This window comes from Haemaphysalis longicornis, unplaced genomic scaffold (genome assembly GCF_048455015.1).
Source record: "Haemaphysalis longicornis isolate Haplotype H1 unplaced genomic scaffold, Haemaphysalis longicornis Haplotype H1 scaffold_1, whole genome shotgun sequence".
In the NCBI taxonomy this organism is placed as follows: domain Eukaryota; kingdom Metazoa; phylum Arthropoda; class Arachnida; order Ixodida; family Ixodidae; genus Haemaphysalis; species Haemaphysalis longicornis.
Window position 1 is genome coordinate 454302414 of NW_027526203.1, and position 12705 is coordinate 454315118.

The 12705-nt window shown below is 48.7% G+C and overlaps 1 protein-coding gene across 1 annotated transcript in view; it reads right to left on the minus strand.

Annotated features, from left to right (window-relative positions):
* Positions 1-12705, minus strand: part of LOC144162496 (uncharacterized) — a 130433-nt gene that overhangs the window by 16777 nt on the left and 100951 nt on the right. The window contains exon 20 of the mRNA XM_077693061.1: positions 133-200. Coding sequence (XP_077549187.1) covers positions 133-200 — 68 coding nt within the window. The remainder of the gene's footprint in view (positions 1-132; positions 201-12705) is intronic.

Below are 12705 nucleotides of genomic sequence, written 5' to 3' on the forward strand. Positions count from 1 at the left end.
TCGAACGGCGCGGTTCAGGAGCCGCGAGCTGCACCACTGAAACGAACGGCGAAGTGCTGCACCGCCTGAACTGGTTCACGTGGTGCAGGTGAAACGAATAGACCCATTGTCAATAGCGGAAGCGTGTCTTACCTTCTCTCTCCAGCATGTCGTACATGGCTTCCGCAATTCTTCTTCCGCTCCTGGGGAAATACAGGGGGCTGCGCAATGACAGGCCGGCCAACGAGAGGGCGTTAGTGACCACAACAGAACAGTATATATAGCTCCCGTTAAGCCGAATCGGAAGACACCGCACAGTTTGTTCGGCGTATCCGAAGTTACGATAACTAACACAAGTATTTTGCCTAGAATGCGGTGTTAATACCAACTGCTGCCTTTAAGTAAGTGAAGAACGGAACAGCATCTAATCAAACAAATGATAATGAAACTATTTGTTCATGCTCCTTGTAGGGCAATAAAACATCGAATTCTTGGAAGAGCTACCCACTGCCGTCGCGACAATCTTTTGTCGGCGTCTCTTAATGAAACTTTTTAGATGCCGAAAATCATGTAATGTTTTATTCCGATTTCAAGAGGCCCTGAAAGAGGTTTTGCCGATGCATGGGTGTTCGCATTTTCAGGTAAAACAATGTTCTACTAATCTCCCTCCATCAAGAATTTTGTTAAAGCGATGAGTATTAAGGGAGATATTGCAAATCAAAACAGCGCATTTTCACCCGCGCCGCGATTCTCCCCCGTTTTGTCCACCTCCTCGCACCGCGCGAGCGTGACTGCCCATGATGCCTCGTTCTCGGTGACGTCTGCGAGAACATCCGGTTGCGGACGTCGTCTGCTGCTGCGATATTCTGGCCCGCAGCATTGCACCGGAGCGGGGCCATTTGAATTTCTGCGTTCCGTTTGGGCCGGTTTTTTTTTTTTTATCTTTTTGCTTATGAATCCTGCACTCCGCTCACGGCTGGAAACGCTGGTCAAAGGAATTGGGCGAAACTTTTTACGCTTCCGCACCACGCCGAAAGATCAGGCGAATAGAGAACGACCCTGTCACCGCGCCTTCGCGGAAACGACATCTCTTGCTACATATGGAGGTCTAAAATATTTTGGCGAATGACTAAGAATCGCCTCACACTTTCTGAGCCCGTGCATGGGTTTCGAACCGACGTCAGTTTATGTATTGCTTCATTGGCTGCTCGTTCGCGCCAATGTCGAGCTTGGTCGTGTTGTGATGAAGCTGTGCACGCGCGTACACACGCAGCAGAAGTATTCCATTCCGTTATTCCGACCGTTTCTCTAAACATTTACAACCGTAACAAAAAGCAACCAAAAGGTTGCACGGCTTTTTAGAGTGCGTCATGCATTCCATTTCCCACTTGGATTCTTGGATGGTTAACTGAACATTTCTTGAATAGCAGTTGCGCAGTAAGGTATCACAAAACACCCACTATAGCTGACCTCCAGCAACAGCACTGTTTCGGCTGCGACCGCGGTTTCGCCCTGCGGGAATATAGTGACCGGCGTGCTTTTGTTTTACGCTTTACGTTAAAACATTTGGTCGATATTGATTCCTTATTACCTGATAAACCTTCCGTAACTCCTTTTGTGGTCCTAAATGAGCTTATATTTTCTACAAGCGTTGCTGGTCGCACACGAATATGCAGTTTGCAACTCTGGGAAACGAATTGTCGCCTAAGCGAACGGCCGAAGCGTCGTAAGCCGAAATACGGATCGCACGTGTTGAGTTGTATGAACTAAATGGACCTGACTATGTTTATTACACTCAAGGAACTAACAGCACACTCATTACGGCACGAATGTTGTCTGGGCGCAGTTTCCGCTCTCGATCGATTCCCGACGACCGTTCGGTCGATCAGCTTTGTCTGCGTCTTCGGTGAGGAAGCCCGTCACACCACGCGGACTTTCGATCAGCCGACTTGTTCATGTCGCCGTCGGCGTCATGTGACAAGGCAGTCGGAAGTCGGCGTCACCCGTCGTGTCATCGTCGTGTCGGCCTAGACAACACGCTTTAACGAGAACCGTGATAATAGTAAAAAGGATAAATATGGACGAACACGACAGCGTTAAGCGTGCTGCAGTAAGCGCGTATTAACCAAAGCCGCCGCCACGACCCGTCGATGCTGAGCAGACGACGCTTCTCTTCGCCGGAAATGAGAGAAAAAGCCGTCCAATTGCAAGTTTTCTTCGTGATTCACATGGCAGAATTTATGACGTACATGCGGGAAGATGGCGGAGCCCAAAAACACGCAGGAAAGGGTGGGAACGCGGCAACAAACTTTGCAACGAAAGTGTCAGCTTCCCGCTGCGCGTAAAAATGTTATACTTTGCGCGGATGACGTTTACCACCCAACTTAACTATTCATTTAGTGTGATCAAAACGGCTTTCAGGGCCCCTTTAATCGGCAGGGCTAGGGCCCCTTGCTATCTTTCACAGTACACCCATGAACGTTCCGTTGCACCCGGCTACGGGCTGAATTTGACGGACATTACAACAGTCCCAAGTTAACCGAAACCCGCAAGCGACTTAAATTCGAGAAGACGGTTTTTACGCGCAGCGCTGGATAAAAAAATAAACAATTCATACCTTTTCGCTTCGCTCAAAATTTCATTTAGGAGAGCCCAGCTAAACAGGAATTAACTTTCTATTGAAAAAAAATAAACGAGATACAACACCGAACAGTTAAAGCAGGCTCTGCCAGGTCTGACGGCTGTTCTGGTGTAGGGCCGTTCATTAATCACTGAAAATTGGCGCCCGCTAATACACCGAGCCGGCGGCGTATAATTATAGAGAAATGAGCACGTGTTCCTCACTCTGTCGGGGTTCGACGCGCTGTGATATTCTTTAGCTTTTATGCGGCAATCGCCCGCAAAATAAAATCAATAACTTCAATGAATTCAACGACATACCACAGCTGTATTTCGCTAGCAACCACCTCTGCTTGCAGTGGTTAAATACGCGGTGTAAACACGTACAGCCAGTCACAAATGGCACTAAAATTTGAACCAGAACACAGATTATGTACTAATAAGCCAAATAATAGCAAAGTTTAGTAACGACAACGGGGTGCGGTGATAGAGATGCTCAATACATACTAATCACCCCATTATTGCACATGTACGACCTGTACTCTTCGATATTGGTTGTTACGGTTCTTTTGTGCTGTGGTTTTATTTGGCATGCATGGCTTTGCGTGCCTCGAAATATCAAATGAGAGGCCAATTACCGCGGTAGCAGCCTAGAACGTCAATTATATTTGCGATATGCAAGCAGCGTTACGAAAATAAGAACAACGAGAAAAAAACCGTGCTGGTTATAATTATATGCGAACAATTTCTTTTTTTAACACTGGAGCTGTTTGAGCTTGAGCTTGGTCCGATGGCGTTAGCAAAAACAAATACCAAGCAAAAACCGTGCCGCCTGTAAAGGGTGCACCACCTAAGATATGGTACTATAACAGTGGAGACGGATTTTGCGCCTGCTCGAGTGGAAGCACAAGGGGCATATGCGCATGCGCACCCCTTACTAAACCGTTTTAAAGGTAATAGTCTTTCTTGGGCTACTAAAACGCAACACAAAAATTGGCGTAGCTTGCACTAGAGGTGAAGAAACAGCGGAGGTGAAGAGGTGAAGAAACAGCAAGGGTGAATAAACAGCGGAGCTGGGGTCGACCTAGCTTCTTCCCCCTGGGGTCCGCTGTCAGGTAGGGGGACAGACGGGAACGGCCTGTAAATCCGGCTAAACATGGCCTCACCCCTCAACACTTAGCCTAGCATAGCAAGAACACCGCAAACCCTAAAAAAAATTAGCAAAACCTAACAAAGCCTGGCAAAACTGGAAGAAGCTGGGTCGACCCTCAGCTCCGCGGTTTCTGCAGGCCTTGCACCACTAGTGCAAGCTGAGCCAATATATATTTTGCGTGACTGCTACTAACCACTGCTGTTTAATGCGTTGTACGACACTCAACTTCGGAAATGATGACCGCGTGAAGGGAACGTGGCGATTTCAGTTCAACGGTAAAATATGAGTAGCTAGGTGTCGGCTTGCTGTGAGCTGCTGCATGTTTTTTTTTTTTATTTGGGGGAGGAGGTTGAGGGGGGAGGTATTCAGCTCGAAACCGGCACACGGCGCACACGAGCGTCGGCACGCTGGAATGTTATCGACGGAGCGAACTTGCGAAATTCGCCCAGGCTAAACGCACGCTCAAAAACAGCGCATTGGCGATAGCATCGTATGCTAGGCTTGCTCGTTCTTCCGGGTGTAAACACTCCACTAGCCGTACTGTACACAACACACCGGCAGCGTGCGTGCGTGCCACGTCGCTGCGCGTACCCGGAAATGGCACTGCGCTCGCGACACGTAAAAGCCCGGGTATATTATTTTCCACTAGCAGGCGATTTTTTCTTCCTTTCTTTTTCTGTCAAAGATGTCAAAAGAAAAAAAAAGACAATTTTTTTTTATTCAAGGACGACAAAGAAAAAGCGTGTTCTTTTTTGCTTTCTCTTCCCAACTCACTACAGTGCGCATCTGCCTGCCTGTCAGAAAAAAAAAGTTACTGTCTCCGCAATAAACACAATGCGACCGCGCACTTGGCGCCTGCGTAAAGTACGACTGAAGGAGAGTTGCAACTAGAAAGAACTGCGGCAGACGCACTCCTGGCAGCCTCGCTGGGTGCGCAGGTGCTAAAATGGGAAAATAACTCTCGGTGCTCGCATGACGTATACCTAATGATTTCAGCAGATATTTGCAAAAGCCTCGAAAAAAATGAAAGCCCCACTCAGTTCAAGACAAAGCGTGAGCGCCACATTTTGCGTTAAGGTACTTCGGAAAGATCGAATGAGTTTGCCTACTAGTATTTATGTATTGTAAGGGAAAACATTCAAACAAGCACCAAATGAAAGAAACTGCCGTCTTAAAAAGTTTTCCTGCCGAATTCCGTTGGCGAGATGAAAAGTTTTTGTTCGCATGCAAGCTTCGTTGTTTGCCAACTTGAATATTACCGCTCAATATATTGCTATCATACCACCGCTCAAAATATTAATATCATGCCTTTAATATTATCAGACGTCTCGTATTATGTAAGTACCATGGTGGACTCTACATAGGTATTAGTGGAATGTGCGAACTTGTGTATGTATGTGCGCATTTATTTGTATGAATTTGTATGTGCTGATGTGAATGCATACGAGTGTACTATTATTGCGCTTATGCGTATGAATATACGTATCTAAATGTGCATTCATATAAATAGAGTTAGGTACTGTTGCTTCCTCATAGCATACCATGCTACTGGTGCTGGGTGCTTAAAACAATCCTGCCACTAGCGCTCTAAATGCGCATAAATATTATTTGCGAGATTTTGCTCGTTGTCACTCTTTTAATTCTCGTCGACCACTCCAAATATTTTCTTCATTCATGCGTATTATGGGCGTTGACCTTCATCTTTTAACATTTTTGGCAATTCATTGATTGCGGCGTTTTACAAAAGTCGGTATAACAGTATAAAGAAAAGAAATCACCGGCACCGGCAGGATTCAAACCAGTGTCTGGTAGATCAACGGAGTTAGAGTCAGTCGTCTTACCCACTCGACTACGACCGTGAGTTTTTTTTTTCTTTTTTGTAACAGTAACTTTATTTACAAATACACATACAAGGCCATATAGAGCAATTGCAGAGGTTTCAGAGTACAGAATAACATAGCTTTGCGCACAGAGAAAAATAAACGCGTTCGGGAACTGTGCGAGCCAAAACAAGAGTCAGCCTGTTTCGCCAGGGAAGTGAAGTCGAGGGCAATGCCAGCAGAGCCGCGTAGTGCTGGAAAAATTTACGTTAGAAAGATTTCCAAATGGGCGGTGGTGTCATTTGTGTCCAGCTGAAGAGAACGGGGAAGGGGGGGGGGGCGGAGACAGAGTTGTATGAGGAATCTGCCGCTGCGATCGTCCGCCTCAATGGGCGTGATGGGTATTCGGGATTCGGATTGGCGCTCGATGGCTTGCGGAAGTTACTATGGATTCGATTGTGCAGACAGTTTCGTTTTCGTTTTCGATTTACATAAACGCATTTGCCTACGCGGGGTGGAAAGAAGCGATCAAAAATACGTTTCTCCTTGAACTGCATGCCGCGCGCGCACTGACGTCGCCCTGAGTAGAATGTTTTATAACCAGAGTTGCGAATTGGGTGGGTTATCAATCCATTGCCGGCACAGCGAGAACTAACGGTGCATTCTAATTTCCCGTTTAGACGGCTACGTTGCGGTCTTCGCACACAGCGCGCCATGTTAAGCCCCGTTCAGAAAGCGGCAACGAAGCCATAAAAAGGGAAATTTGAACGCACCCCAAAACACAAATGACGGCGCTCTGTGCGGCGAAGTTGTCTGCGAATTAGGAGATACGGCCAGATGCGGAAGTCGTGTCCCAGAGCACGGAGGTAGCTAACGTGGAGACGAAGTTTCTTGTACACTGGATCCCAGGACACTCCGGAATACCAGGAAACGACCGGGCCCACCGACTAGCGCGCGCTTTACTTCTATCCGCGCAGTCGAAACCACCCGAGTGATTTTCCAGCCGGTTAGCCGACTACGTGGAGACACACAATCAGTGGCTAGATCCCGCAATAACGGTTTCTTTTGCCAAGCAGCACCGACGCAGCTTTCTACGCAGCGCGTACAATCCACTTAATATCCCTCCACTTCCTCGCAAGGCTGCTACCCGCTGGCAGCAAGTTACGCTCCGGCGGGTACAGACTGGCACCTTCCTTACCCCCTACCTTTTGCAGCGCTTCCGAAGCAAGGAAAGCAGCCGTTCCCTCGACCAACCCAACACTGGAATGTGCAGCCAATGTGGAACCCGGGCTGACCTGGAACACCTCCTGTGGTTCTGCCCGCTGTACTCGGCTCCCAGAGCTCGGGCCCTAGCTGGCCTCACTCCCGGGTGAGATAAGGCCGAACTCCCTTCAGAGCTGGGCTGCACCACCCCCGTGTACAACTGCAGCGGTCGCCAACGAACTTTGGCGGTCGCTAAACCAGTTTATGGATGATGCAGAAGCTCCTGCCACCGGTTCCCGGCTCGGACACACTGCCAGAACCACAGCCCGTCACGACCGAAGCCAGTGATCAAACGACGAAACGTTTACCTCTTTCTTTTCTCTCTTTTTTTTTATTTCACAGCAGCCTTAAATTGGCTTCAAAATGTGAAATAAACGTGTTCAACAACAACAACGGCCAGATGCGGCGCTGCTCATTCGGCAGAGCAATGTATTGTCGAGCTGACGACGGTTGCGAATCGCTTGGAACAGCCACACCTCTTGCGAGAACTCCGGCTCCTATGGCGTAGACCAGCAGTACCGGCGGCTGATAGGAACGCAGCTTGATGAATGTCACTAATTCAGGCAAGAATAACTACCCCCGCTGTGGCTCAGTGGCTAAGGCGTTGCGCTGCTGAGCATGAGGTCGCGGGTTCGATTCCCGGCCGCGGCGGCCGCTTTTCTGATGGAGGCGAAAAGCAAAAACGCCCGTGTGTACGAGATTTCGGCGCACGATAAAGATCCGCGGGTGGTCAAAATTAATCCGGAGCCCTCCACTACGGCGCGCCTCATCGCCCGCGTTGCGTCGGCGCGTGAAACCCCACAATCAATCAAGGCAAGAATAACTTCTCCAAAGGTAATCGGTTTCTTTTTTTTTTTTTGATGAGCACAAAACTTTTTTTGGTATTAGAAACTACAAGCGCCGAAACTTTTAGAATAGTTTTTAAAGAAGCCTGCGTCCTGCTGTAGTTGGCGGCAAATGGCAAACCTGCTCCACAAACCTCCTCGACTTCGCGTCCGCTTCTTATTTAAACACGCCGTTTTATTTCGCACAAAAACAGTTTTTGGTCACTAACTTTCTTGTTTGCCATGTAATTTGCAAACAGAGAACCGGGCAATAAGAGTTTTTTTTTTTTTTTGTCAAAAAACACAATTTGCGCTGCCGTAGGCTCGTTTCGATCCTACGCAATCCGGTTCTAGAACTACCCATCATTCCCATTAAAGCGTAGCGCCGCCGCCGTGTTCGCGCTGACACTAACGCCACTTTCCCCACTAGTTAGTATTGTACGAAGCGCTATGAATGGAGATAGAAGTCCTGGAGGGAAGTCGTTGATGGGCAGAAGTGGCCTATTGTGCTTTCCCGCTCCCAGCCCTCAGATCAAGACCCATCTCCTCTGCTGCTCTTCCATGAGGGCTCGCGAGCCCCGCGCCAGTAAGTCACGAATCCATGAGGGCTCGTGAGCCCCGCGCCAGTAAGTCACGAAGCTCAGGGTCTGAATCAGGCTCGTCAAGGACGGCCACTGCCCACTACGCCTTTTGTACAAAGTGCCTCCACGCCGGCCGCGGACGAAGTTAAGCACATTCAACCATGTCAACCCTCGCCCTCCATAGCGAGTGGAGACCCATGACATGGCCACAGTCACGGGGAAGCGGGCACTCCGAGGCCGCCTCCAAGAACCTCAAGTTCATCTAAGTGAGCTTCCAGTGCGTGTTAAAGGAGCACTGCAGCTCGTCCCGGAAATACAACGCCGTGTTGCACTCCAAGGAAACATGCTCGGGCGTCACCAGCCTTCCACACAGCAGGAAGTTGGCCCCTCCAGAAAGGAAGAAACCCCTGTCCTACTGTCTTGCCTTACTATGTAGGACTCCTGTGTGTAATCGAAAGAAGAAATCATTGGAACTGGTGGGAATGGGAAGCTTTCGCACACGTCGGACGACATCCCTTTTCAGGCGCCCTTCAAACAAATGGTGACATGAACGCCTGATCAGTAAGCGCCTTTCCCAACATGACATCACACCAGAACTAAGTCACGCTTATCACGTTAAATGTGGTGAATCAAACCTCACAGAAAAGGAAACATTGGCTAGCCGACCTTTTAAATGAAAAAAAAATACAGACATTGCTTTCCAACAAGAAAACAAAATTGTTTCTCGAGAGAGAAGAATTTCTTGCTGGGCTAGTTGGTGAATAGATGCCATGATTTGAAGCGCAACAAAAACACACGGACGAAGAACAGAGTAGACGAGACAAGGGCTAACTTCCAACTATTTTATTCGGCTACGCGTGTGCTCATATTTCCTAGGAAAAGAAAGGGCGAGATAGAAGGAGCGTACACATACCCAGGTGATAACAAAACCAGATATGTTTACAGCATGTTTTTCAGAAAAACCATTTCGCTACTGTACAGAGCAATCGAGGTATCACTTACACAGTCATCCGCTCTATCCCTGATGTAATACGCTTCGGCGAATTCCCTCGCAGCCCTGTTCTTGCTTTTGTTTAGTATTTTTGATCTCTTTGAACCGTGGCTCACAACCGCAGGAACGAGTGGGTGGGCAAATGTGCTCCATTATCTTTTCGAAGCGAAAATTCATTTTCCTTGGCTCAATCGTTGAGGCAACGGCCCGTTTGGCCAACGTAAGACCTTCCGCAAAATACCGGGATTTCGCATACAACACCGAGCACAGACGACACAGCGATTTGTGTGTTTTTTTCCTACATGCCTCCTTCCTGCGTTCACCCGATATGCGCGAGCGCAAGCGCGCAAGCTTACACGGGGCAGAGAACGCAGGGGTGATCCTGTATCTTTCGGCGGCCTTTTTCATGTTGTGGGACACTCTCTGCATGTACGGCATGACATCCGTTTTCTGCGGACGGGAGATATCTTTGGCCTTTATTTTCACCTTTCACTTTTTAAAGCAAAACTTTTTACCTCTACCCCCCAAGGGTTCTTTCGCGCCCGTTGGTGTCACCAGAAAACTCCAGTGAACAAATAAAAGAATTTACTGGCACCGCCGGGACTCGAACCTGGAACTAACAGACTAACAAAGCGAGAGCCCGGTGTCTTACCGAATTAGCTACGAGCGCACGCGAAGACTGCGAAGACAGGTGGTGTACTCACCAAGCACATCTATGGGTTTACCCCTTGCGTTCTCGCTGAATGCGACGTGAAAGCGTCACACGACCACTCACGCCCGTCTAGCGGCCCTGTGCGCACCTTGCTCATGTGTCAAGAGTTACAAAAATTAAAGGAAGCTCACACCAATGCATGGCATCTCACTTCTAGTACGACAATGTGCTATAAATTGTGTGGCCTCCAGTGTTCACGTAAACAATCACAGCTCCTTGTCGTCCGCCCTCATGCCAAACCAAGGAATCCATTCAAATAATCCTTGATGGCCAGGCTATCACTCCAAGCCCCAGCATCAAGATCCTGGGCCAACATCTCGAGGCTAACACGAAGCGTGACGTCTCCTTGCAGCGCCTCAAAAACAGCATTAATCAAATCACACACATGATCAGGCGAGTTGCCACCAAGACGCGAGGCCTAAAGGAATCCGGTACCTTTCGATTAATTGAAGCTTTTGTCCTCTCGAGAGTTACTTACATCAACCCCCTGTCTTCTTCTCGACAAGGAAGACAGCGATGCTTTATATAATGATTAGAAAGGCGGTCGTGCGCGCCATTGGTCTTCTCATGAGTGCGTCCACACAGAGGCTGCTTAGCACGGGGCTCCACAACACGGTGAAAGAGCTGATAGAAGGCCATCTTTCTAACCAGAAGGTCCGACTCAGAACTGCGATGGGTAACCACATGCTTCACCAGATTGGCTGGGCAGCCCAGAATGTCATTCCGCTTGACGTACTCCCAAACACTTGGCGACTAAAACTAAAGATGCTCCGTTTTCTTAGAAATATGAACCCCTCACATGACGAGGGTTACCGAAAAGCACGGGCTCAAGCGCTAAACACCACCCTCAGTGGGGATCATGCAGTTATCTACACAGACGCCTCCAAACATCGAGGGCAGCAATACGCCATCATCGTGGCTACCTCCAGAACCAACCTCCTTGCGTGTACCTCGCTTAGTACCCAAGAAATGACGGCAGCAGAAGAGGCAGCCATCACCTTGGCTCTTGCTCAATCAGGGGTTCGGAGGGTAGTCATCGATTCCCAGCAAGCCTACTGGAATTACCAGTAGGGTTGGGTGTCCTGACCTGCACGGCGCGTGCTAAAAAACCACTCCCCAAACAGTTCCATTTAGCTCATCTGGACACCCCCTTACGCTTCAATGGAGGGCAACAAATACGCCCACCCAACAAGCCTGCGCTTTTACCTCCCGTGCTATGGAGCTGCACGAGGACAGTCACCCGCTTGTCACGTTCAGGGAGATAACCCAGCATTATCGCCTTCTGAGACAGACCGTACCTTCACCTTACCCTGACCTTTCCAGAGAACAATAAACTACCCTACGGCTCATACAAGCCGGGCTCCTTCCCACAGCCTACGCGAATTCACTTAATGTATCCGAATCGCTACGACGCTGAATGTAAATTTTGCCCAAAAGTAGGAACACTCCACCCCGTAATCGAGGTGTTCGACTTTAACCCTGAGCACCCTCCTCTCTTTCCGTCAACTACCCAACAAGAGCGATGGGAGATGCTGCTGTACAGGCCCTCTCTAGCTACCCAGCTTCAGCGGGTGGACAGAACACAGGCCCCGCGGACTGCATATGGGCCCCACAGAAGAAGGAATCACTCCCCAGGGCTGCACTCTGGGCCGTTCAGAAATCTGAACAGAAGTATTTCTGCCTCCTCCTCCTTTTCTGCCGCAAATCTCGTCGCCTCCGTCCGCGGCGCAGAGACGGAGAAGACAGATCGTCTAACATCGGGTTGGAGCTTACTTTAATTTTATTAAAAAAGTTTCCACTCTTGTGCTACACCAATACAACTCAACCAAATACCGTTCATGCTTCATGCATTGATTTAACCTTAACAAGAAGATCTCTTTGAAGTAATAAATTGCGTGGTTAAGTGCATTTCACTTCTCTCTGGTTTTGCTATTTGCAGAGAGATGTGAGTGAATTTAAGTGACGTCGCATGGGTAATCGTTATGGGTGCCGTTTACAGCTTTGCTTTCCAACCACATTCACGGGGTGGATTGGCGCGATTTTTTTGAGCAACGTCTTTGCCACAGCGACGACGACAGTGCCAGGGAAACCGGCCGAGTGAAGCCTGCCAATCTGGTTGATAAAACTTTCCTGCATCTTGTGAGCACACGATTTTTGTAATGCAGATTCCAGAGTCAGTGAAGCGATTGCCCTTTTCACTGTTTTTGAACGCGCCGATTCATAGGGCAGCAGTTCTTTTTGAGGGCGTGGATTGTACTATCAACATAAATGGTATTCAGAAAACCTCATGGTAATGTCTAAAAACTGCAATTCATTGTCAACAGGCACTTCGTGGGTAAAAGCTAGGCCTTTCCCGTGTCGATTGGCAAAGACGTTGTGGCAAAGACGTTGTGGCAAAGACGTTGCTCAAAGAAGTGAAAAGAGAGAAGAAGGCCAAAGATATCTCCCGTCCGCAGAAAACGGATGTCATGCTGTACATGCAGAGAGTGTCGTCCCACAACATGAAAAAGGTCGCCGAAAGTTACGGGATCACCCTTGCGTTCTCTGCCCTGTGTAAGCTTGCGCGCTTGTGCTCGCGCATATCGGGTGAACGCAGGAAAAAGGCATGTGGAAAAAAAACACGCAAATCGCTAAGTCGACTGTGCTGTCGGTGTTGTATACGAAATCCCGGTATTTTGCGGAAGGTCTTACGTTGGCCAAATGGGCCGTTGCGTCAACGAGAGAGCCAAGGAAAATAAATTTTCGCTTGGTAAAGATAATGGA